At 41.0% G+C, this 27,459-nt stretch overlaps 1 protein-coding gene across 4 annotated transcripts in view; it reads right to left on the bottom strand.

The window, feature by feature from the left end:
* LOC309484714 (CASK interacting protein 2) overlaps positions 1 to 27,459 on the bottom strand; it is a 68,703-nt gene that overhangs the window by 32,605 nt on the left and 8,639 nt on the right. For all 4 annotated transcript variants that reach the window (XM_082151054.1, XM_082151055.1, XM_082151056.1 and 1 more), the window contains exons 3-5: positions 20,718 to 20,769; positions 1,310 to 1,407; positions 642 to 787 (exon numbers count right to left, since the gene is read on the bottom strand). In XM_082151054.1, coding sequence (XP_082007180.1) covers positions 642 to 787; positions 1,310 to 1,407; positions 20,718 to 20,769 — 296 coding nt within the window. The remainder of the gene's footprint in view (positions 1 to 641; positions 788 to 1,309; positions 1,408 to 20,717; positions 20,770 to 27,459) is intronic.

Here is a 27,459-nt window from a genome sequence, read left to right as displayed (position 1 = left end):
ACTCTGGTACGGTTCGGCTGAAACATGAATGTAATAGACCAAAGACATCTCAACAAACTAAAAACAGGATTTGATGTCACAGTTCTAATACAGTTCGATACAGGAGCCGGAACCGACGTTTCCTTGCAGCAGATGTTCATTTGTGTGCAACAGAGGAATTCCTTGCACTGTTTTGATTCCCTTACACACTTTATTAGCTCTTTGTGAGTTCTCAGCTGGTAAAAATACCACTATATGAATGAACACACAATGTGCATTTAGTCCAACACACAGCACTGTTTTGGATGTTTGGTAAATTCTCTTGCAAAATATATGTCATAAAAGCGGCATCCTGATGCCTTATGTTTTGTAGCTTTAGGTTCAGTGTTAAAAAAAGACAGTATGAATGCTAAACGAACTGGAGGAGGACTGAATGTATCATTTATTTCATGGTCCAGACCAAAAGGACCAAAAGAACCAAGAGAACCGAGCTACAAGCATACCAGACTACATCAGTACAAGTCCCCACCATACCTGTCAACTAAACCCAATACCAAACCCAATTTTGTATCTACAGTATTTGACTCTTGATATTGTTGTCCCTTGTGTCACCGTTGACAGCCACAAATTGGTCAAAAGTAGAGGAGTAGTGAGGTACGTACCACCTCATAGTGTCCGTACTGTGCAGCCAGGTGGAGAGGGATCTGTCCATCTTGTGAAGCCCCATTTACAGAAGCTCCAGCTCTTAGAAGCATAAGTACAGTCTCAGCATTCCCCTGCCAGGCAGCATAGTGCAATGGACGCATACCTTCAACAGTGAGCAGAAAATCATTATTTTCACAGCTTCTAGTTTTTTTTCACGCAGGGAAAGAAACTGTGCTTTCTTTGGTGGCGCAATCATTTTTCTTTTAAAAGGGCTATACGTAGAATTCAGAAACCCATTAGCGACACCGGTGGCAGTTAAGTGAACTGCAGCAAGCAACTTTTTACTCATGCCTGCACTTGTGCACACGTAAAATACAAGAGACTGAACGATAATAATAATATATGATGATAATATAGCTCCTTTAAAAAAGGTAAAATCAATTCTCAGCTCATGCACAACACAATATCATGTACTCATGTACTATCTATCTATCATTTCAGAAATGAATGAATTAATTATTCATTCATTTGTCAATATTATTTTATTAATAATGTTTATTTTAGTTTTTTTGGTGGAAAGTGTTGATATGGGGAAAAAAGTACATTGTGTACAAAAGTTTTTTAAAAAGCATTGTGAAGTAAAGAAAATCATTGGCTAAGGGATAAAAATGGTAAAAGGCCTCACCGTTACTGTCTTTGATATCCACAGTGGCCTGTGCCTCCAACAGCAGAGACAAGAGGTCAGCGGTGCCAGTGAGAGCCGCATGATGAAGAGCTGAAAAACTGAAGAACGGAAAATCAGGAAAAACGCCTAAAAACTACACAAATTTACTGGAAACTGTTCAAAGCTACTTAGATCTCTGAACTGGTATGTTTATTGGTTAAATTAACAAAGCATTTGGCCAAGCAGCAACTCCTCAGATTTAATTAAGAAAACATAAACTGCAAACATAAAAAATATGGTGTATTTTTATGCCCTGATGGACCACACTGAATCAATATCTTAGAAAAGGCCTTCATTCATTTTACAAACAGAACATGACAAAAATGCATCTCATTTAGCAGAAAAATAATCCATCTGGCATGAAAGAGGGAAATGTTGGCCAGTTCAATTGAGTACAGTACTGAGATCTGTCCTGACGGCACAGCAAGAGCGCACTGCCCAATTAGCAGTTAGATCTCTGCTTTCACAGTCGCTTTATGACAGGAGATGGTCCAGCTTTAAAATATGCATGTGTTTGAGGGAATGGAAGACTGGAAAATTTAAAAAAGAACATTTCTTAACATACTTTAAAAGTACTGAACTCAACCTATGCGGATTAGGCCAAATAAATCTACTCCGTCACCATACATATAAGTTATGGACCAAACACATGGAATAAATAGTGTGCTGTTCAAGAGTCAGGACAGATCTACAGATATATGATACATCAAAGGGATTGTTAAAAGTGGAAGAGCTGAATAAAAGGATTATCATTTCTTAAGTGTGATGCCAAGAGTACTTGACCACCACATATTGTCCTATAAATAAGTAAATGCCATGTAGTAGGCAAAGTTCTAGGAACGGCTTTTAAAATGTGTCAGTGCAGAGAATAAGTGTATAATTGGCTCTCTAGTTTAAGATTACTTTTCCTTGCAGACTCAGATTGTTTCTGGGGTTAAAACTGAATCTGGTAGAACTGTGCAAATCCCAACAAAGCATGTCTGTCTGAGACAGATAAATATATAATTTGAATTAAAAATGTATCACAGGAACTGAATACCAAGATTTCTTTGTCTCAGAGAGGAAATGTCACTGTTTTCACTATCAGCTAGCTTTTGCTATATACTATATGCTATCGATGTCAGTGTGCACCGGTTCAATGATGCTCCAATTAAAGTTACTCAGTATTTATTCAAAGTTTGAAGAATCAGTTTAGAGACATTCCTTTCCAGTCCATAAGTGTAACTCGGCACCACAATCCCTCTGACTTGAGTTTAATGATGGATGAGACATTTATGCATTTTACAGTGCACTTGTCACACAACCCCATTTTACCAAAAACACCTAAAATACAGGAGAACAAAGGGCCCTAACAGAGTGCACAGAGTACAGTGAATGGATTGATGAAATGAAACGTAGAACATAAGTTCAGCGATCAGTATACGATTGAAAAGTCCAAAGTTGTTAATTATGAACTAATTATAAGTTATATATAAGTGCCCATAAGGATTATCAATGATTGGATTGTCTAAAAAAAAAAAAAAAAAAGAAAGATTATACCAGCATTTCTGCAGTGCCTGTAGTATCGAGTACCAGGTATATTCAGTACCTGCTGATAGATGCTGCTTTCAAACGCTCCTGTGAGTATCTGTGTAAGCACTTTGTGAAGAGCATCAAAGGTTTCCATTTACAAAGAAGTGTTGATCATTGCAGCCAATCATAGACATATCTGTTAAATGCGAGAACGAAATGGCCTATCAGAGGTGTTTAAGTTATTCAGAATCTGCTCAACACCGCTCAAAATGGCTCGGTTTTCGTTCACTGCACAATTTAGACCTCTGCATGCTCGTAAATCCTTTCATATTCCCAACAAAGTGTAAACACAACGTAAATAAGATTGCACCGTGTAGATAGCTTTTTTGATTATAGAGGGAGTTTTCGCAGGAGTGTAGATCTCAGTGAGCAGGTGCTGAACGTATAAGCCCAAGTGATTGACCGCTTCAGTGATTATAAAGGAAGCGCTCTTTGCTCACTTTGTTTTATAACTCGTATACTATTTGAATAATAGTTTTGTTTTTCATGCTGCTCAGTACACTGCAAAGTTTCTGGATTTACAACTGTATTTAAATGCACAATTGAATACAAAACTGCAATGATTGGCAATAAACAGGACAAAACAGTCTAAGAGTTTAACAGTCTAAGAGTCTAACAGTTTTTCTCGATTGCTTAAACACATTTCTTGAAACTATGCCTCGTATTCTCAAAACTGTAAACACAATTCCATAACGTCTCACCCAATTCCCCAAACATCCTATTTTCAGGTCAAAATTAAGCTCTACACTCAAAACCATTCACTCTTGCTGAAAAACCAAACTTTGCCCTCAGACAGGACACACAAGCCCTCAAAATCACACACACTACAACATAGTCTAACACATTGGTGCAATAAATTCAAAACAACATTTCCAAAACTGGTAAGTTATGTTGCTTGTGCCCCCCACCCCACACACACACACAAACCTTTTCACATGATGAACACAAAAGACACAACCAATGGATACATTGGCACATTTTTATTCATTCATGTACTACACAGTACAACACACACACATTTTTTTTCCTGTTTTACTTTTCTTTTTTTACTCTCTCCTCTAATTTTTTTTTTATATTTACAGTACTTCCAGTAAGATTGTGTGACCATCATATGACAGTAAAAGAGCACACAAACCTTATTCTAATATGGAATTGTATTGGAATGGTAAAGAATGTTGGTACGTGACAGGAGGGCCTCCACAACTGTCAATATGATGAACAAGTCTAAGAATGTTCCACGTATAGTTGAAAATACCATAATTTGCCTAGAAAGATAACATTCTGGGAGTCAAGACTATAAAGGAGAAAGGATGCCCTCCCTTCACTGTCTCACTCTGTGCCACTCTGTGTGACTGTACGACTGCTGGCCTTTTCTTGCAAGAAAATAAACCTCAAAGACTATTGGAAATGTTTGTCTCTTATTCAGTGATAGAATTTTGTTTGCCACCACACCTCCCTGAAGGTTCTCGAGGCGACGGTAAAGCGACTCAAATTTGGCCTTACTCGTAGCCCAGCCTCCCTCATAGTCATACCATTGATAAAGACATGGGCAACTAGAGTGGCTTGAATTTCATCTGAGACTGCTTGTCTTCTTGCCCTTATTCCTCCTCCTTCTTATCCCTCCTCGATCTCTTCCTTCATGTCTTTCTGGATCCATTGTTCCAAAACCCAATAAACTGATTCAGGCCCTTTTATCTATCTTTGAAGGATCTGATTGATGTGTGTTAAATTTTGACTCTTAGTGTTTCCACTTTAATTGTGTGCTAACTGAGCTGAAGCTGTGCTGACTTGAGTGGACAGTATTGAATGCAAGTGCTTTCTAAATGACAACATGGTCTAGGCAACATACTGAAGCCAAAAATTATCCTTAATTTTGCATTAATTTAAAACGCATTGCTGCATAAGCAGACCTAGGCAGAGCGACTCGCGCTCCTATTGGTTGCTCAGCAGCAACTGCTGCAACCTATCCAGGGCCTGCTCGTGACGAAGCACCAATGAGGGCGCGGGCGCCCGTGCGCGTCACGTCCCGCCAGAATGGGCGTGGCTACAGGCTATAAAAGCAGGCCCGTGAGGTTGTTCTTTGATTTTTTGAGGTTGAGCTCTTCAGCGAAGTGGACACTCACCTCGCTGTTCTCCGGAGAAGCTGCGCCGTCGAAGAGCCTTCATCGGGACGAGCTTCAAGCCGGCCATCTTGCCGCTTCCTCTGCCGTGCTATCCGGCGCCGATATCCTTTTCATTCCGCGTGTTACGTTACACACACTTGCACCTAAAAGAGCGAGACGTTGTTTCAAATGCCTCTTTTCAAGAAGTGCGGCTCTTGCCGAGCCGATCTCAGCGACGGGGACTGCCACATCCTGTGCGTTTCCTGCCTGGGACTCACTCACGCGGACCACGCGCTTTCCCTGGGCGGCTGCCCGGAATGTGAAGCGATGTCTATGGCGACCCTGCGGGCTCGCCTAGCATCTTTCAGCGTGGATCCCGCCCCTCCGCTTCTCTCCTCTGGGCCGCGCCGTAAAAAGCGCCGTTCACAGAGAACGCCGGAGGCATCTGCCGCGAGCGCTTGCATGCCGGATCTCTCCCCGTGTGCATCGCTCCATGAATCCCCCACCTCTATCACGGCCGGCCAGCCGCCCGCTGTGCATATCGAGTCGGGGGGAGATGACGAAGAAGGGGACAGCTGCTCTATTCTGGCTTCTGACTGCGAAGAATGGTCGGGCTCCATTCCGGACCCCGCCCCTTCTCTTCAGGAATCGAGCGGTGTGCGGTCTACGTTCGACGCAGAGCTTCTTCGCCTGCTTACTAAGGCTGTGGAGGACCTCGGCCTCGATTGGTCGCTTCCCAACGAGCCTGCACCCAGCAGGCTGGACGGTTGCTTTCTGCCAGGCCGCCGCTCGACGCCTCACACCAGGCCTGCCCCCTTTCTTCCGGAGCTCCACGAGGAGCTCACTAAGAGCTGGAAGGCGCCATTTTCTGCCAGGCGCTCTTCTGTCTCTTCGACGCTCTCTCTAGTGGACGGCGTGAAAGACAAAGGCTATCTCTGCATTCCTCCGGTCGAGGAACCCGTAGCCGCACACCTCTGCCCGCCTTCCGCCGGATGGCAGTCTCATCCTTCACTGCCTTCCAAAGCCTGCAGGACTACTTCGGCTTTGATCGGTCGCGCCTACACCGCCGCCGGTCAAGCCGCGTCTGCACTTCATACGATGGCCATGCTTCAGGTGTATCAGGCCGACCTTCTCCGTAAAATGGACGAGGCGGGCCCAAACCCTGAGAATTTCTCTGACCTCAGGAGCGCGACCGACTTAGCGCTACGAGCCACCAAGTCCGCTGCTCAGGCCATCGGGAGGAATATGGCGTCTCTCAGTGTCACTGAGAGGCACTTGTGGTTGACACTGTCCGACATGAAGGAGTCCGACAGAGCCACTTTCCTCGACGCGCCCGTGGCGCCATCCGGTCTCTTCGGCCCGGCTGTCAAGGGGTTTTCGGTGCGGTACTCCGAGGTACAGAAAACCTCCCAGGCTATGTGGCATTTCTTGCCGAAGCGCTCCAGTTCCGCTATGGGCCGCTCTAAGCAGCCGTCCAATCGGAAGTCAGCGCCACAGCCTCCCCCGCCGTCAGCCTCACAGCGCCGTCAGCCGAGGGACTCCCAGCAGCGCTCACGCTCTTCCAGCCGCCACAGACCGCCTCCCCCTCGGGGACCCCGGTCCAAGATTGTGCTTAAGGCAGAGCCCTCAAAGTCTTCCTAACCGTGCTAGGAAGACGAAGATGGTCGAGTCCCGCTGCGGCCGGACCACCATCGAAATCAGCGCGCCTCGCTCTCACAGTTCCCTCAGCAGAGGTGACTGGAGATGTATATTTCACAGCCAACGAGCCCATTACACAACACGCTCGCCTGTACCCAAAGGCCGTTTTTACGGCCGCCCAAATATATCACAGAAAGAGTATTCTGTCTGTTTATCCGGCTCACGCCGATGGTGTTATAAATGCAGGTCATGTGCCCACTCCACAGTGTTCGCACCTACATACAAACACGGCCGGTTCAGTGATTCACACTCATTCACGGCCCATATCCATAAACTCGGCTCACGCCGTGTGTGTTTCAAATGTGGAAGAGGTGCCCGCTGTACAGCGCTCATCCCTTCACACAAACACGGGCTGCTCTGTGATAAGCACTCATTCAGAGCCCCCGTCAATAAACACAAAACGTGTCCCGTGTGTAAATCACCCTCGACCAGACACGAGCTGTGTTATGTGTGTGCGAAGCGCGCGCGCCTCCATGAGCGCGCGCTCTCTCTCAGGCGCTGTGAGATATGTGCCACACACACACACAGCGACAACAGCCCGCGCGTTATTCTCCCTCTAGCCTTTCACATAAAGGCATGGAGGGAGCTGCCGGGCGTGTCAGAATGGGTACTGAACACGATAGAACGAGGCTATTCACTACAGTTCGCTCGCAGACTCCCTCGCTTCTGAGCCAGGGTCGAAACCACGGTGAACAGCGAAGTAGCACACCTACTTCGCGCCGAGATTGCGAAACTGTTAGAGAAACGAGCCATAGAAACCGTCCCTCACACACTGAGCGAGTCAGGTTTTTACAGCAGATATTTCCTCGTTCCAAATAAGGATGGCGGTCTCAGACCCATCCTAGATCTCAGACGGCTGAACAAAGCCCTTATGCAGAGATCGTTCAAAATGCTCACGACCAGTCAGATTCTCGCGCAAATTCGTCCGAGAGACTGGTTTATCTCTGTGGATCTGAAAGACGCATATTTTCAGATCCAGATAGCGCCCCATCACAGGCCTTTCTTGCGATTCGCCTTCGGAGTATACCGTCCTGCCGTTCGGTCTGTCCTTAGCACCCTGTACATTCACGAAGTGCATGGATGCAGCGCTCGCTCCCCTGAGACAACGGGGAATTCGAATACTGAACTATCTGGACGACTGGCTTATTCTAGCCCAGTCAGAGTCAGAGTTAATAGCGCACAGGGCTCTATTACTTGACCATTTACGGGATTTGGGTCTCCAAATCAACTGGACCAAGAGTTTACTGTCTCCCAGCCAGAGAATCTCTTTTCTGGGAACAGACTTAGACTCTGTGTCAATGACAGCGCGGCTAACGTCACAGCGCGCGCTGCAGATTCAGCGCTCAGCTGTAGCTTTCAGGACCGGCAGCATTTTTCCTCTCAAACGTTTTCAGAGGATGCTGGGTCTTATGGCTTCGGCCTCGGCAGTGCTTCAACTGGGCTTGCTTTTCATGCGCCCGCTGCAGCACTGGCTGAAAACGCGGGTCCTGTTGCGAGCATGGTCCGCTGGCCGCGTTCGCCTCAGGGTAACTCAGAACTGTGTCACAGCACTGAATCCCTGGAAGGCGGCAGACTGGTATCAGTCAGGAGTGGATCTGGGCATGACTTCGAGACGAAAAGTAATCTCGACAGACGCATCCAACTCAGGTTGGGGCGGCCTCTACGAGGGCAGACCAGTGTTTGGTCTGTGGGCAACCTCAGAAAGGCGCCTACACATAAACTGTCTGGAGATGAAAGCGGTCGAAAATGCCTTGAGATACTTTCTCCCCCTCCTCAAAGGCCACAACGTTTTAGTCCGCACGGACAACATGTCAGTGGTATCATACATCAACCGCCAGGGCGGTCTCAGGTCATGGAGCCTTCACAAGCTGGCGGAACGCCGCCTCTTGTGGGCCCATCACAACCTGCGCTCACTGAGAGCATCGCATGTCCCGGGCTGCCAAAATGTGGGACCAGACATGCTGTCCAGGGACAACGCTCCCCCCGGGGAATGGTCCCTGCACCCTCAGATAGCCCAGTTACTATGGGACATCTTCGGCAGAGCGGATATCGACCTCTTTGCGTCGACGGAGAACGCGCACTGCCCAGTATACTTCACGAAACATAGAGATGCGCTGGCCCACGACTGGCCCAGCCGTCCGCTCTATGCGTTTCCCCCGATCGCGATGTTACCACAGGTAATCAAGCGCATCAGGGAGAGCAAATGCTCTGTGCTCCTCGTTGCGCCGCTCTGGAGGAATCAAGTGTGGTTCTCAGAGCTGATACAACTGACGAGCACGACCCCGTGGCCGATTCCGGTGAGGAAAGATCTCCTCTCCCAGGCCAGGGGCGCGATCTGGCACCCGCGCCCCGACTTATTTGCCCTGCATGCATGGGCCATCAATGGGTACCCGCTGACCTCCCAGCGGCAGTGTTGAACACAATTACTCAGGCCAGAGCACCCTCTACGAGAAGGCTCTACGCCTCTAAATGGTCAGTGTTTTCCGGCTGGTGCTCAGCCCGAAACTTAGACCCACAGCGCTGTAGCGTTACAGAGGTTCTCTCCTTTCTGCAAGAGCTTTTGGACGAGGGCAGGTCCCCCTCCACGCTCAAAGTGTATGTGGCGGCCATTGCTGCGTTTACAAAACCCTTGCATGGCCGGTCACTGGGTAGAGATGACTTCATTGTTAGGTTCCTTAGAGGAGCTAGAAGGTTAAATCCTCCCCAGACCCCTCTGGTTCCAGCCTGGGACCTCTCCTTGGTCCTGGATGCCATGAAGGGCGAACCCTTCGAACCCCTTCAGTCCGTGGATTTGCGGTATCTTTCCCTGAAGACCGCTTTTCTCATGGCTCTCGCTTCAGTTAAGCGAGTGGGTGACCTTCACGCGCTCTCTGTGAGTGCTTCGTGCTTGGAGTTTGGGCCTAATGACTCTAAAGTCATCCTTAAACCGAGGCACGGTTATGTCCCCAAAGTGCTTTCTACTCCGTTCAGATCACAGATCATTTCACTGTCAGCTCTTCCGAGATCTGAGGGTGAGGACGATGTGAATTTTCTCTGCCCTGTCAGGGCGTTGAGAATATATGTCGAACGGTCTGATGCTTTCAGGCAGTCAGAGCAGCTCTTCGTTTCGTTTGGTGGCCGCGCTAAGGGCTTAGCCACATCGAAACAGAGCCTGTCCAGATGGATAGTTGACGCTAGGGCTGTCACGATGTTAGATTTTTCACACCACGGTTATTGTGGCCAAAAGAATTCACGATATCGATATATCGCAATATCTATAGAATCTATTTTGGGTAGTTATCAGTCAAATTCATTTTTACTTTGTTTATATAGTTTTTCTTTTTTACCCAACAAACATAAGGATACTGATAGACAAGGCACATGCATTTTTTACTTCTTGCGTACTCAATCTATGGCAAATTCTTGTGAAGGAAGACAAGCATGTGAAGTTTATCTGGTTTCAAACTGAAGCAAAACACTGTCTGAAGGTTTCCTGAAGAACTGAAAAGCTCTTAAACCTATTGTTGCACCGGCGCCAATAAAGTCATGCAGGTAGCAGATTTGAATAAAAAAATCAAGTGCAAATACAAAAATAAGATGAGTAAAGAAAACGGGGTTCTTAATTTTAATAATCACCCTTTATTAATATATGAACACAGAATATATTCATATATTCATGCTGTTAACAGTTAATGTCACGTTTCCCATTCCATGACTAGTAAAATAATAGCTGCGTCGCGTCTATGACAACTCGAGGTATCGCACACGCACGCGCGTCTCAGTTTATGGCCAGCAATATCATTGTTTAAGGACATTATGGAATTGAGATAATGTATGTACTATGTTATGATTACACTGTACAATAGTTGCTGAGTCTGTGATCTGAACACTTTACCTCAGAGCGTCCGTTAACTGAATGAATTGAGAATATCACCTGAAAATCCGATAACATCAGCAATTTTCATTCAAGCAGCGGATTTCTGTAAATTAATGTAAAATTAAATGTATATTGCAGCACAGGGTGAAATCATTTACGATGATTTGATACAAATATAATGTAAATTTAATATAAAACGATGTAAATGACGCTCTGTGTCGCGGCAGGATTTTGAACATGGTCCTGAGCCGTTGCTGGGCGTCGCAGCCGCCGGTGTGTGTACGTTACACTCATAGAGAATGTGTTCGAATTTTAAAGACGTGGCGCTGCGCTTCTCGTCCGGTGTGCGACCACCTTTAAGGTGCTGTTTTCTTTGAAGCCGAAGAACTCTGTTCTTAATACTGGCGAGCTTACTTTTTTCGGGTGTGGACAGAGTGTTTCACTCTAGCTGCGCGGGCGCGGACGAGCGCTGCGTCGTCTTCTTATTTGACAGGTGTCAGCGGGTGCAATACTGCCACATGAGAGGTCAACCAGGTACTGGCGCTGTAGTATTTATGTGTCATGTTATCATAAGAGTCCTATTCATTTTAAACATTGTGGTTATCGCCAATACCGGTATATTGTCACACTCTAAATTAACACGATGTCGATATTTCATGCTTTGAATATCACGATTATCGTCAACACCGGTATATTGCGACACCCCTAGTTGACGCTATCGCTATGGCTTATAGGTCTAAGAACCTTCATTGCCCTCTGGGCGTCAGAGCGCACTCCACCAGAGGCATGGCCTCGTCATGGGCGTGGTCTCGCGGAGTCTCTCTCCATGATGGCGGGCTGGGCCTCCCCGTCTACATTTATCAGGTTTTATAACCTGGAGGTGCCTGCCCTACAGGCTAAACTGTTGTCAGTCTAACATACTAGCTCTGTTCGCTCTCGCTGCAGATCGACACAGACTGTGTGTGGTTCGTGTTATACACAGGTTCCAGATCGACAGACCAGGTCTTCCTGTCTGTGATCGATTTTCACCTGTCCTCCGGGTTCAGGTGGCTGACAGGCAGTGTTATCATTCTTAGATCAGCCCACGGATGTCCCTGGCTGTTCTACTGTATTAAGCACCCATTCCCACACTCTGGAATGGTTATCACTCCCTGGGCCCACCCCTCGTCGGCCCAGATATTACCACTTACGTTTGTCCCCGGGCACATGCCCTTGGGAACGTGCATGTGGACCTTCTCTAGCATGCACGGCATTTTACATTGGGTTCCCGTAGCGTAAGCTAGCTTACGCAACACGAGAGTACTCTCGTAAGAGAACGCTCTCGGTTACTAACGTAACCTCGGTTCTCTCTAGATGAGGGAACGAGTGATGCGTAACCCTGCCGTGCTTGTGCTACTTCTGGTTCGCTTCAGATTGAAAAACCAGAAAACAACCTCACGGGCCTGCTTTTATAGCCTGTAGCCACGCCCATTCTGGCGGGACGTGACGCGCACAGGCGCCCGCGCCCTCGCCCTCATTGGTGCTTCGTCACGAGCAGGCCCTGGATAGGTTGCAGCAGTTGCTGCTGAGCAACCAATAGGCGCGCGAGTCGCTCTGCCTAGGTCTGCTTATGCAGCGATGGGTTTTAAATTAATGCAAAATTAAGGATAATTTTTGGCTTCAGTATTCTCGAGAAAAGGGTTTTTCCCATAGCGTAAGCTAGCTTACGCAACACTCGTTCCCTCATCTAGAGACAACCGAGGTTACGTTAGTAACCGAGATCGTTATAGTGTTTAAGCAATCGAGAAAAACTGTAATAGACCTGTCACTTGTTCTATGTAATGTGAATGTGTTTCTTTGTCCTTTATTTTTATTTTTTTACTTATTACTAATATGGTAATTACTAACTACAATCCTTTTTTGGAATAGTTCTACATTTCCATCTGGCCAGCAGTAGTGCTTTGTAAAGAAAAAAAAATCTAGCCTAACAGTCAAAATAGTCAAAGATGAGGATATTTGGCCCCGAGAGCCAAAGCAGCGAGTCAAAATTAAAAATTTAAATATTTCATCAGTTGAGACCAATTGGATATGAATACTTAAAGGTAAGATCAGATGTTATATCAGGCTATTATTATTTGTACATTTATATATAGCAGAAGGCCATTTGACTGAGAAAAGATACTGTATAGGCATTCAGGGTTGTCCTCTTGAAGTCTGGACCATTGTTATATTTTGCTTTAAATAAATATGTTGTAAGTAAGAAAGTAATTAAAGTGATGACAACTATGTGATTCATATTATGTCCCTCTTAACTTTACATTAAACACCAACTTTTCACATTCAGTGTGGACAGACAAATTACTTTTAAACTGTTAGTTCACCCAAAAATAAAAATTCTGTCATTAATTATTACTGACCCTCATGTCGTTCCAAACCCTTAAGACTTTCATTCATCTTCGGAACACAAATGAAGATCTTTTAAAAAATCTGAGAGCTTTCTGACAGCTACACAACTGACACTTTGACGCTTCAAAAAGTTCATAAAGAGATCGTAAAACGAATCCACATGAATTGAGTGGATTAGTCCAAATTTGATCGATCACTTTATATGAAGAACAGATTGAATTTAGGCTTTTATTCGCATATAAACATTGATCAGCGAACATAAAGAGAAGCTCAACTGAACCTGCTTGACGCTCGAGAACAAAACCTCTTGCGGAAGCTCAAAAGTGTTGCATAACACAAGAACAAACCTCATTGGCTCTCGCACGTCGAATATGATATGAACGAATATGCTTGAGCTTCTGTTGGTTTACCACAACTGATATACGAGTTGATGAATGTTTATATGTGAATAAAAGCTTAAATTCAATCTGTTCATCATATAAAACGATTGTGTCTCTTCAGAGAATTTTGGCTTAAACCTCTCAACTCATATGGATTAGTTTTAGTTTTACAATCTCTTTATGAACATTTTTAAGTGTCAAAGTCTCAGTTGCATTGCTGTCAACAGAGGTACAGAAAGCCCCTTTATCTTATATACCCTGGGTTTTGTGAAACTAACAAATAAAAGATTGGAAAAAAGCACCCTACAGCTAATGTTCAGCAGTCACAGATGTTGAGAGTGAAGTGAACAACACTGATGATTAATGGCACACATCTAAAGAATGCTGTGTTCGGTCTATGGTTCAGCAGCACTGACTGTCTGATCCAGACTTCTTAAACACATCCACTAGGGACACCTCTTACACACTAGTATGTCACCCTACAAAGCTACTTTGCGTGTTAAAAATATCCTGCCGAGGTCTTTGCCAAATTATTATTTGTGTGTGTGTGTGAGAGAGTGTGAGAGCGTGAGAGTGAGAGAGTGAGAGAGTGAGAGAGTAAGAAAGAAAGAAGCGAACAGCGCCAATAGCAGTGATGACTAATTAACTGTTTTTCCTCCACCTCAGCTGCAGGTCCCTCAGGAGCCGGTTACTCAGTTCTTCCCCTGCTGCTCATGAAAGCACAAATTAGCACTCATGCTAATGTGAGGCCCTCAACTTCATCGAGATACGCTTTCAACTGTTGTCTCTCAAGACTAATGGGACACCCAGATTCAACAACAGATTCAACCTGTGCACACACTGTACAAAAGCAATTAGATTCTGCCTAGCATACAGGGCTTAGTGAGTCACAGATACAAGAAATGAGAATTACATTTTAAAAAAAACATGTTAACCAGCTGAATAGCCTAAGAGAGTTTGAACCAATCTGAGCTGAACTGCGAGCTCCCAGTATGCACTCCAGCATGAATTATAATTTTTTTTAAATCAGATTATTGTTTATGTTGTTTTAACCATCACTGTTGGGCATTTGTTAATTGGAGATACTAAAAATGTTTTTACTAAATTATATTTGTTGACTGAGGTTGGTGAGTTTATTAAATTTGATGATTAAAGCAATGTATTATGTAACAAGTAGTGGCAGATCTTTTCTTCTGTAGAGTGATATCTGTAGAGTACATCAGAGTTTTCTATTTATCGAAAAAGGAAGAAAAAAAATGTAGTGTGGGGGATTTGGGTTTAATCGTCAGTTGTTGATTGGATGGAGGAAGATCTGAATGCAAGCTTGCAGTCAATTGTAAGAAAGGGGCGAGGTTTAAGCAAACCAAATGACTGGAATTTCGGCATTTTTCACAAGAAAGAAGTCTGTCGTTTCACCAGAAGATCTAGTTATGATAATTTGAATAAATTACTGTCAAATAATAATAAAAAAGATAATAAATTTATTCATAGTTTAATTGTTCACAATAAGATCAACAACATGCATTTAAAAAAAGGATGAATTTTAATTTCATGCTGACTGCATGAAATAATTTTACTGTGCAATATTTTGTACTGTGCAGAGTGTACTTCATATAGGCCTATTGATGTGATTTAAAACATAAGAATAAAACCATGAACAATGACATTTCTTTACAATTTCAGAAACAAGAAACTAGGGATGTGCAATATCACGATTTTTGATCGTGGACGATTAAAATGTCTCCACGATCTGCTTTTGAAGAAATATCGTAATTGAATTGAATTGAATGCCTTTATTGTCATTGTACTTTACAATACAACGTAATATCATGCATTCTATCAGTTGCAGTTCTGGCGCCTCTGTCTCAACATACTGTACAACTGTACATACACATCACAAGTTAATGCAGAGTTACGGGACACTGCAATTCACAAAAGTTCATTATTTGCATGTGCTTTATTAGCCTGGGAAAACCCAGACAACTTCCGGCAAATTTACATTTGCTCTGCAAGTCTGGCAAAGAGCTCATTCAAGTCCATTTCCATGCCGTCGAAATCGCGGCACCAATCAGAAACATTGAGGCGGGCTTTACACAATGACGATCACTCTGATTGGTTTAAGGTCTATCCAATTGCGCCCAGAGGCATTTGAGCGACGTCCACTCCATTGGTGAAGCGCACCAACTTTTAAATGCATTATTATATTCAAATTGCAAACACATGAGGACAGTCTCCATGAAAGAGCCACTGGCAGATGAACATGCTACTACATTTCTCTCCGAAACGGTAGGAAATTAAATTAGATTTAATAGAGGATTTTAACTGTGACAAGATGATTGAAAGGGCAGTTTACGTGACAGAATGCACGCGACAGATCTGTCCGATAAAGATGACCGATAAAGTAGTATGTCCCAAAGCTTGCCTACTTTTTTGCTACACATTCAAAAGTAAATACATTTTCTTCACAAAAAGAGTAACGTTACATACTTTTATGGCGTAGTGTAACTTAGGCGAATTGGGACGCAACATATGTCTTTACACGATGACGATCGCTCTGATTGGTTTTAGATCTATCCAATTGTGCCCAGAGGCATTTGAGCGACGTCCGTTGGTGACGCCCCTTTGGAAATGAGTTATTAAAGAAGCTTTGCCAGACCATAACTCAGTTACTACTGAGAATGGTCTGGTTTTAACCAGGCTAGTGCTTTATAGCCTTGCCGGTTCAACATTTCATTCGCGTGCCGATGTGCTGTTCTAACGTGCGCTTTTCTGAGCTCATACACCCGAAGTGCACATGCACTAAAAGCCTGTCACACAGCGCCTGGTTACTGGACTGAGTACTGGACTGAGTCTCATTGCGCTAATACTGTCAAATACACACAAGGTTTACATAAACAGAGATGGTTATGTCTAAAGTGAAAGCAAACATTTGAGAGAAAATCTGGTGCATGTGTTATATGCGTCGCGTGCAGGTCTTAAAGCGACAGTAGCCTATTAGTAAACATGCTGCTGCTTGTCCTTAAAGGAATAGTTCACCAAAAAATTTAAATTATGTCATTATTTACTCTCTAATGTTGTTCCAAACCTGTATTAATTTATTTATTGTGCTGAACACAAAAGAAGATATTTTGAAGAATGTGGGTAACCAAACAGTTGCTGGTCCCCATTGACTTATAGGAGAAAAAAAACTACACACTGGGGAGCAGCAACTGTTTGGTTACCCACATTCTTCAAAATAACTTCTTTTCAATAGAAGAAAGAAACTTATTATGGGTTAAACTTAGGAGTAAATTATGACAATTTTCATTTTGGGGGGAACTATCCCTTTAATGTTAATAAAACAACAAAAACACAAAGAGAAAATCATTCACTGACTGAGAACTTTAATAGTAGCTTTAATAAAAACCAATGTTTAATTTATACAGTGAAGTCTATGTAGTGTTTTCATTTCATATTTGTTTACTTCAATGCTACTGCTAAATACACCTAGAATCTGAACAAATAAAGCACTGTTTATTTAATTTGTATATTAAGCGGTGTAATGTGTATCTTTGTTCTTATTTTTTTTAATAAAGAAAATAATGACAAAGACTTTTATCTTTGCAACTTTGGCCTAAATGTCTGCCATTCCTTTTTATTTTATATTTGGTTACCTATAAGGCTTTGTTTTTTAAAATAGGGACATTAGTTTGGCTGTAATGCTCAGTCACTTGTAAAATAGTAAAACCAACTTGAAAAAGAATCATGATAATACATTTTCCTGAAAAGAATCGTGATATTATGTTTGCTATATCGCCCAACTCTACAAGAAATCAGTAGTTGCCTTGACAGTAATTTTCTGGTTGAATGAGAAATTCAGTGAACAAACTAATTCAAGTTGGCCAAACAAAAGTTTTACCAAGGACAATTAAGACAAAAATCTGTCTTCATCTGTGACTTATGTCAGCAATACCTTAGGGCGTCTAGCTGTTCATTCAACTCAATCATTATCATCAAATACAAAATCTTTTTTCATGTCATCTTTCTTTAATGTACATTGGTTGTGATCTCAAATGCACACAAAGTATACACGTAGCAGTTTCATCTCCAGACGACATTTCCCAGAGCCACAGTCCAGAATTTTTAAGAGTGATCAGAGCTTTGAGTCTGTGGCTCTCTCAACAGTCTAAGCTTTGATTCCAAACAGTGATGGTACCTCAAAGCAAAGGAATCATGGGAAGAGTCATAAGAAAACGAGTCAAACCATGTCATGTTGCTTTTGACTAACCATGAGCTATAGTTTAAAGAAAACCTACGATACATGTAAGTTTGTGTCATATATTGAGGAGAAACAACAGAAGAATTACATTTTTATCTCTTAGACAAGCATCTATGCACTTTCTTCTTCCTGTTTGTGCACTAAGGTGTTACAGCACAAAGTTTGGATAGAAATATGCAAATACACTGTGAAAGTAAAACCACAGCTAGGCGCAGCAAACAAACTCAAGTCAAGACATGGGAGTATAATTTTAATATTGTGTCTGCGACACTGCAGGGCATGCAGTAAACAAACATAGGTTAATATAATAGGATGTATTATGTGTTTAATTCTTACAATACAAATTCCTGTTTAAAAATCTTAACTGAAGTAATGCCAGACATTGTGAATGTGAATGTTTACAGTAATGTGTGAACAATTTCAAGTCCTATACTTCAAAAGCCTTAGGTAACAAAATATAAAATAAAAAGGAATGGCAGACATTTAGGCCAAAGTGGCGAAGATAAAAATCTTTGTCATTATTTTCTTTGTTATAAAAAAAAAAAAAAGAACAAAGATACACATTACACCGCTTAATATACAAATGAAATAAACAGTGCTTTATTTGTTCAGATACTGTACAGTAGGTGTATTTAGCAGTAGCATTGAAGAAAGTAATTAAATGAACAAATATGAAATTAAAACACTACATAGACTTCACTGTATAAATTATACATTGATTCTTATTAAAGCTACTATTAAAGTTCTCAGTCAGTGAGTGATTTTCTCTTTGTGTTTTGTTGTTTTATTAACATTAAAGGGATAGTTCCCCAAAAATGAAAATTGTCATAATTTACTTTCAAGTTTAACCTGTAATAAGTTTCTTTCTTCTGTTGAAAATAAAAGTTATTTTGAAGAATGTGGGTAACCAAATAGTTGCTGCTCCCCAGTGTGTAGTTTTTTCTCCTATGAAATTAATGAATACAGGTTTGGAACAACATTAGAGAGTAAATAATGACAATTTTCATTTTTTGGTGAACTATCCCTAAGGACAAGCGGCAGCATGTTTACTATTAGGCTACTGTCGCTTTAAGACCGGCACGCGACGCATCTAATATACACGCACCAGATTTTCTCTCAAATGTTTGCTTTCACTTTAGACATAATTTTAATACATGTCTGCGACTCTGCGGGGCATGCAGTAAACAAACATAAGTTAATATAATAGGACGTATTATGCGTTTAATTCTTACAATACAAATTCCTGTTTAAAAATCTTAACTGAAGTAATGCCAGACATTTATGTGTGAATGTTTACAGTAATGTGTGCAATCTGATTTACAGTGTACAGCCGATGTACACTGGGCCCTATCATACACCCGGCCCAATGCAGTGCCAGGCATGACCCAAGCGTTTTTTTGCTAGTTTCAGCCCGACGCAGTTAACATTCTGCACAACGTTGTTTAAATGGCAAATGCATTTGCGCCTATTTGTGTGCCCATGGTCTGAAAACGAGGCGTGTTCAGGCGCATTGCTATTTTGAGGCAACTGAAATAGTCTGCGCCATTGACCAACTGAAACCTGGTTTAATATTTCTTTTGCTATTTAAAGAGCACGTTTGTAATATGCACCTGTATAGGCGGGTACACTACACGCGTATTCTTTGTCCCGTAGATGGTCTGCTCTTTAACCTCACGCACGAGCAGATCCGTTTCCTCGCTAGAGAAGCGTTCAGTTTTTCCGCATGCAAATTCCACCATGTAAATAGCGAATCCGCCACGGCGCGAGCGCAACTGGCTTTTAAAGGGAATGGGAGATGAGACTCTGATTGGTTTATTGGAGGTTACGCCCAAAACACACCGATTACTCATTAAGAGAATAGAGACAACCCTTTTAGACCATGCGCCGGGCGCACCGACCATTTTTCCTGTCATTACACTAGCAAAAGTGAATTCGGACTGAATTTCTAAGTGTGCTTTAAACCATGGGCTTAGATCATTATAATAGGGCCCTATATTGCTCTAATCTAATGCAAGACTGGCACAAAAAAAAAGGTATTACAAAAAAAATCACTTTAATAAATCATTCATTGATTAAAAAACATACACTTAAATATAGCAATGCAAAATTATACGGATAATTTTGTAATGAGTAATTAAACTCAGCTTGATGCCAAGTGTTTTATCTTTCTTCAATTATTTTACTAGGGGAACAATATTGTAAACTCAGAAGACTCTACAAAGAGGAAATTATAATTGGTGGATGAGTCAAATATTCAGTTATCCCCTGCAGGTAACATATTCATCTAGGTTTAATTAATAAATGTTCTTGATAACTTCATTACTGCTTTAGGGACGGATGAGGACGCATTTCATGAGTGGGGAAATGATGCACAGATTGGCAAAGTGTCTCAATATACAAAAAAAAAAAAAAACAATAGCAAAGTAAAATAATATATATTTTTTCATGTATGTTGAGTCTAGTATGGCAGGAGTTTTTTTTTAAATTATTAATAAAAGTGTTTTTTCAAACAGAAAGAAATCCCCTATTTGTGTTTTTGTGACAATTCATTTTCGACAAGATTTTTTAAGTTTTTTAAATTGAGTAAGGGTTGACTAGTCACAGCGTCAGAAAGCATAGACCACCTTCTTGTAAAAAAGAAGGATGTCAACATGATAGAACAGCACATTTTCAGTGTTTAAACAGGTGGGACACACGCAATGTTCTGATCAGCCACATAAACGCAAGATGCACATAAACCTTGCACATGTGATTAAAGCTTTTGTGTCTGATGTGCTCCGTTTGCTTCAATCTGCTCCTCAGCAGTTATAAACATGAAAAATTCATACATTTCAGTCAAGTGAGTTTACTACATAAATATTAAACTCTAAAGGGGGAAGGTTTGGATGACTCATCAAACGACCCACCAAAATATGTTAAATTTATGTAATGTGAATTCAGGTTGATCAGAGCACTTTTTGCCTTTGAGATAACTGGGGAAAAGTGTCCCTGAATTCACCTCTTTATATCATCTGTTCTGATATGGAGCCATATCCCACTTCTGCTCATGTGATATTGCATACAAGTTTCCTTGTTCTCCACATTTTGGACTGAACGTGTGGAAAATGAGAGAACTTACCCATCTTGATCTTGGTAGTTCACATTCAGCCTCTTTGTGGAGCCCAGTAACTCTAGAAAAACAGATGGAAATAAAAGTCAGGACATGATGTGATGTTTCAAACAAATCAGTCAGCTGCTGAACCCTCCATTAGAGAGGTATGAGGCATGATGATGTTACGGCATGAAAGCACTTGTTTCAAACTTTCAACAGGCAATTGTTTTGTAATCAAACACAACGTAGATTGACGGTTGTGTCATATTTTTCCAGTGAGTAACATTCATTACGTGTCTATTTTGCCATCGGCACAATATTAATGTTATAACAATTACTTTTTTGCATATGAACTGAAAAGTATTTCTCTGTTAAAAACTGGGATAAAAAAAAAAAAGGTAATTCTGTCATTATTAACTCACACTCATGCAATTCCAAGAGATCAGCCAGTGTCTACAGATGGTCTCATTATTCAATCCTGTCAAAAACACTGTCTTATAAGCCTAAGCCATGCAGGATTCCTAACAATCCAAATTAGGAATGATTTCCATGAATAAACTAAGCAACTAGCCTAAATGTTCCCCTCTTTCCTTTTTTGGAACATGCAAATGCAAACAAGCGGAGTGATACAAACAGTGGAAAGTCCCAGTGCAGTTAGTCCCAGTGTCATTGCATCTTCAAAAAACAAGGTACAGTTAGTCCAAATCCAGAATGCAGCTGATACATGTTCTTACCAGGTCAAAAATCATCTCTACATTGACTACCTATTAAGCCTCATAGAAATTATAAAATATTGCCTCTTACCTATAATATAGCCCTAATTGGTATTGCTCCTTTGTAAAAAAATCGCAACCTTATGGTTAAATTAAGCATACACCATTTATATTGTTTAACACGTTCATTTTGTCATCATTTGCTATATCCAGCAAAATAAATCATCAGATTGAAGGATGATTCTCACAAAACAGTATTTTCTGCAAGCTTTTTTCAAGGTAAATTTAGGTGTCTTTTCAATAAAGGACACTTGGAGACCTCACTTGTCTTTACCTTGACTGCATTCCTCATCCATCAAAACTTTACTAGCGAGATGCTGGTTTGCTTTATCCAGCTGACAAACAGTTTGCATATCATCAGGCCAGCGGTGGGATGTTTTGACGTTCCATTCAGTCTGTATTTCACACAGCGCGATGCATTTGGGGATCGTGCTCTATCAGTCACAGATAAACAGAGCAATTCCAAGATGACAGATGACATATCTGTCAAAATGACAGAGCTCGTGTTTTAAAGCGAAATACACAGTGGAATGAATAATTGACTGAAAACACAGCCTCTATTCGCTGTGCCATCTCTGATGTAACCAGCCTGGTTTTCTTCATTTGCGCCATTTTGAACTAATTGTTTGAATGAATTCGCTTACTAGATCATTGGACTGAAAATTTCCCAGAGTTTAAACTCCCGACCTCTAAGATGAACTCTGTGACATAAGTTCTGTATAAATACAAAAAGACATCCCTTTAGCCAAGCAATCTTAATTGCATAATCGTATTACAATTATATCTGGATCTGTTCGGATCCAGCCTTTGCGATGTTTTCAATATCATCCCTGTAACATAATCCTTGTATTATAAACATTATGAGCACTAGTTGTATTTGCTGCCTAACACACGTTTGTTGGTTCAGCTTAACATAATACATGAAGTTAACCACATAACATGTAGCCTTTTATAGCTGTATATTACTGCCATATGGACATTATTTTGATATAATCATTGCATTTTCTGTAAAGCTGCTTTAAAACAATATGTACTGTGAAAAGATCTGGAACTAACGGTTCTATAATGCAAGTAATAATGTTCGGTCACACACTTTATATTAGGTGTCTTTAACTACTATGTACTTCCATCAAAAAATAAGTACAATGTACTTATTGTGTTCATATTGTATCGCAAAACACTCTTGCTGCTATTGAGGTGGGATACGGGTAGGGTTAGGGACAGGTTTGGTGGTATAAGTAGGTTTAAGGGTTGGTTAGGGTATAGGGGAAAGGTCAACGGTGTAATTATAGATGTAATTCCAGAAATTAATTCCAGCTGTAATTACATGCATTGTTTTTACATTGTACTTAAAAATAAAAAATACCTGCATGTACACAATTCTGTAAGTGCATTCTATCAAAAGATTAATTTATATGTTAGTACATAGTAGTTAAAGACACCTAATATAAATTGAGACCAAATGTTCTAATGATGTGGAGAAGTAAAAGAAAAGGAAACTTTGAATATTTGGAATAAAGAGCACTGTAAGCACTGTAACATAAAAAAAAAGAAAAATCGTACGCTCCACCTGTCGCTGAAGGGAAAATGTGATCTAGGTCACTAAGTGAAGAGCGATGAACGCAGAGCAAGACTGTCCTAACTGTCAGTGACTGTAGACAAGTCTGTCCTCTAAACAACATGGAGCTGTGTCATCATTATAAATGATCTCTGAACTACAGCATCCTGACTGCTTTTATCTCAAACGTGGAAAAGAAGAATCTTAACTGTAAATGTAAATGTTGTGTTCACTTACCTGTCAGTGCACACACAACTGCCTGCCCCATTTTGACTAATAAACCTAAACTTTTCTTTGTTTTCTTACATCCTATACACTTCAACCATTCACTTGCTTAGAAACCTTTCCATCCAATCCATATAAGACCATCAGCCTCAAAAAATATCCCGTCTCCTGCTCCAAATCACACTGCAGGAAATTAGATCTATAACTATTTGTACCCTCCAGCATAGTGGGAGCAATGAATTCCTGCCCCCACATCTTCTGGATTAAAACCAATCAGAAAAAAAAAAAACGTATTTATTGTGAAAACTGCATTTGTTATTCCTGAGTTATAGACATCTATGGCTATCAGCTCACTTAAAAGATTAGTTCACTTCAGAATTAACATTTCCTGATAATTTATACCCCCACGTCATCCAAGATGTTCATGTCTTTCTTTCTTCAGACGAAAAGAAATTAAGGTTTTTGAGGAAAACATTCCAGGATTTTTCTCCATATAGTGGACTTCAATGGGGTTCAATGGTTCAATGGTTTGAAGGTCCAAATTGCAGTTCCAATGCAACTTTAAAGGGCTCTACACGATCCCAGCCGAAGAATAAGGGTCTTATCTAGCGCAACGATCAGACATGTTGAAAGATCACGCGTGACATAGGCGGCAGAAGTACCGAATCGCAAAGACTAAGTCAAACAGTATTTACAAAAAGTAAATAAAGTAAATAAATATGGTAAAACAATGATGTCAGGCGATTTTGAAATTGGAGGAGAAAATGAGAAGGAGTTTTTCGCCCTACCCTACCTTTTTGGACCAGAACACGCGTGACCTTTCAACGATGTTGAATGTGTTCTTCTTTCAGCCAAACACAATCTGAGCCAAAATATCCAGGCTCTTCCAAGCTTTAAAAAAATGGGAGTAAATGGTAACTGAGATTTGAAGAAGAAAAAAACACGCATCCATCCATCATAAAAGTAATCCATAAGGCTCATAAATGCCTTCTGAAGAGAAGCGATTTGTTTGTGTGAGAAAAATATCCATAATTAAAACTTTACATAAACTGTACTCACTAGCTTCTGTTAACATCCATCCGAGCCTTCCCGAGAGATCGAGTTCCGGCGTATGACATACGACTTAGCATAAGAGGAAACTAGCATAAGCTTAGCTGAGAGTAGACTCCTCTAGCAGTTCAAATAAACAGGGCTTGGTGACAAACTCAAACTCCTCCGACATTTCTCTTTAAAGATTCTCGGTTTAGACTTCTAGCCTAATTCGTGACCGGTGTTTTGTTTTTCTCCATCCTCTGCGCTTCCAAATTCATCAATACATCATGCTTCGGGTCAGAGGTCACTCTTCCGCCAGAACTCAACTCGCGTACGGCTGTTACTCGAAGCCAGTGATTTATAGTTTATAAAGTAATAAATATGGACATTTTTCTTCAAAACAATGCATTGCTTCACTTCAGAAGGCCTTTATTAACCCCCTGGAGTCGTATGGATTACTTTTATGATGAATGGATGTGCTTTTTTTGGGCTTCAAAATCTTAGTTACTATTCACCCCCATTATAGTAAAGCTTGGAAGAGTCAGGATATTTTTTTAATATGACTCTGATTGTGTTTGGCTGAAAGAAGAAAGTCATATACACCTAGGATGGCTTGAGGTTGAGTTCATTTTTGGGTGATTCACCCATTTAAAGTGCATGCAAAGTGGATTTGCAGCGCTAAAAACAGTCTTATAGAAATGTCAACACGAACCAAACACAGCTATAACTAGTGTTTGAGAGCGGGTGAAAGTAGACATCATTTGCAGGGAGTCAATGAAGACAATAGGCTGGCATTCTGTAAATTTGTTACATTGTTATGTAGTTAGGTACCAGGAAGTGAGACTGGAATTGCTGATAACTCGTTTCAGCAGTTCAAATTCAATTCTTTCTTTTAGTAGACCATAACTATTTGTTGTTGTGCATTTTGATCTTTAAAACAGACCTTATACGTTAGGTTAAGTTAGGTAGGTAGGTAGGTATAATAGGTATTAAGTTATACCTATTATAAGTAATAAAAATACCAAGGTCTGGAAAGGAACCAAAACACAACACACCATGAATACTAGCATACACGTCTATATAATTACTCTTACTTATGTAAGGATATGGCAGAAATAGTAAGAGTTGTATGCTATTCTGAATTAAACCACACATTGTGTTCATTCACTGTTTCCCACAATACAATACACTCAACTTTACTCTCCATTTTCAGTGATGAGTAATGAAGTAATATTCCGCAATGACTTTAAACACCTGGTTCTTGACTTATTACTTTTCATGATCAGACTTTTTACACAAAACTGAAAAATGCAAAATAACCATTTTAATTTCCAAGATGATAACTGGATGCCAATTTAAAATGCAATGTAGTGCTGTGTAAACTGTTTATCATGGAATAATGTGTGTGTATATATATATATATATATATATATATATATATATATAATAAGAAAAACAATTTTTTATATAGTAGAGTACGAAATTAAACTACAAAGATGGATTATGTTAATTTTGAAAAATAATGCTCAAATCCCTTCCCAACTTGTTTGTCTGTCTGAATTTGGTTTTCTATGTATATGGTTACTGCCAACAAAAAAAATATTTATATAGTCTTACTGCAAATGTATTCAATAAAATTTCATTTAATCAAACTTTCCACTTGTTTGGTGCACACCAGGGTTTGGATGGCAGTGATCACACTTTTTCAAATGAACTGCACGAACACAGAAGAGTTTGTTTTAATCAAATTAAACCAGTCAAGTATGAACACACCCCATGTTGTGACAAAACGTTCAAGAACTGTGTTGCATTAGTTCATTTTAATGAACTAAACTGAAAAAGCAGCAAAAGAACAAAACATACATGTGGAGTACACACAGATCAATGCAGATCCCTACATCTACAAATTGCCGTCAACGGTTTCCTATGGATCTGAGGGGTCTGTGAGCCTTGCCTTTGGCTCATGTCGGGCTAATCACAGGCCTTGTTGTACTCCAACAGACCACCCCACGGCCAGGGGGCAGAGGGCACAATGCCAACAGAGCTATGAACTTTACATATGACTGTAGGGGAAGAAAAAAGTTGATGTGGGTCTTTCAAGAGGAGTTCGAGTTTCAACATGACAACATTCCAGACATGGCTAACCCACCCAATCTCTCAATTTCCATCTATGTCCCTCTCTCCCTCCCTCACTCACAGTATCCACACAAAAGCGTGCGTGGAAACACAAACACCCTTTGTGTCTGTCAACAGTGGTCTTTTCTCGTTGAATGGAAGAGCTGCTTCTAATGTGGGCATCCTTCAAATGAAATGAGCCACAGTAACCGCACAGGGCTCAACCACTCCCTAAACCCACACAATAAACATAATGAGCCAATTTAAAGGATACTTTATATCAAGTCATTCTTTGTCACTGAGTCTGTTGATTTTTTTTATGCTTGAAGGCATCTTTCCACCTTTACTTATGAATAGTATCGCCCCTCAAAAAAACGTTAAAATCACAACAACAACCAGGCACTGAGTGAATCTGAAGAACCGTGACCATGTGAGAGGAGAGAGTGTCTAAGGCATAATCAACAACAGCCCTATACAGTATACACAAGTTTTAGGAATTTGACACATTTAAGCTAACAATAATAAAGTCACTGAAAGTACATTTGTGAAAATGTCAAACTATAAGCTCTTAGATTGTCTTTTATGCCAAGCCATTTTGAAACGCAACTTTACAGAGATGAAAAGACTTAGAAGACAAACATCTTGTTGCAAAACCTCTATGAATTAAGGTCCGATTTTGCAGCACTGTATTACAGTTAAGCTACATTATCATTCTGACAACCTTGCAATGTTTCATACATACCAATAAACGCACACAAGCATATATTTTCTATATAAATACAGAAGACGGCATACTGCACCGTTCAAAGGTTTGGGATCTATTCATCAAAGAATCCTGAAAAAAAAATTCAGCACAACCGCTTTCAACTATCGATAAGAGTATAGAAATATTTCTTGAGCACCAAATTGCACATTATAATGATTTCTGAAGGATCATGTGACTGAAAGACTATTTTTATAATAATTTCACAATATTACAGTATTTTATCAAGAAATTAAAGTTCTAAATTTGACAATAAAATAAGCCAAATCAAGCAAAGTATCAAGTATTATGTGATCACGTGAC

This window comes from Leuciscus leuciscus (assembly GCF_965113295.1).
Source record: "Leuciscus leuciscus genome assembly, chromosome: 21".
In the NCBI taxonomy this organism is placed as follows: Eukaryota; Metazoa; Chordata; class Actinopteri; order Cypriniformes; family Leuciscidae; genus Leuciscus; species Leuciscus leuciscus.
This window is presented reverse-complemented; position numbering and strand designations above follow the sequence as displayed.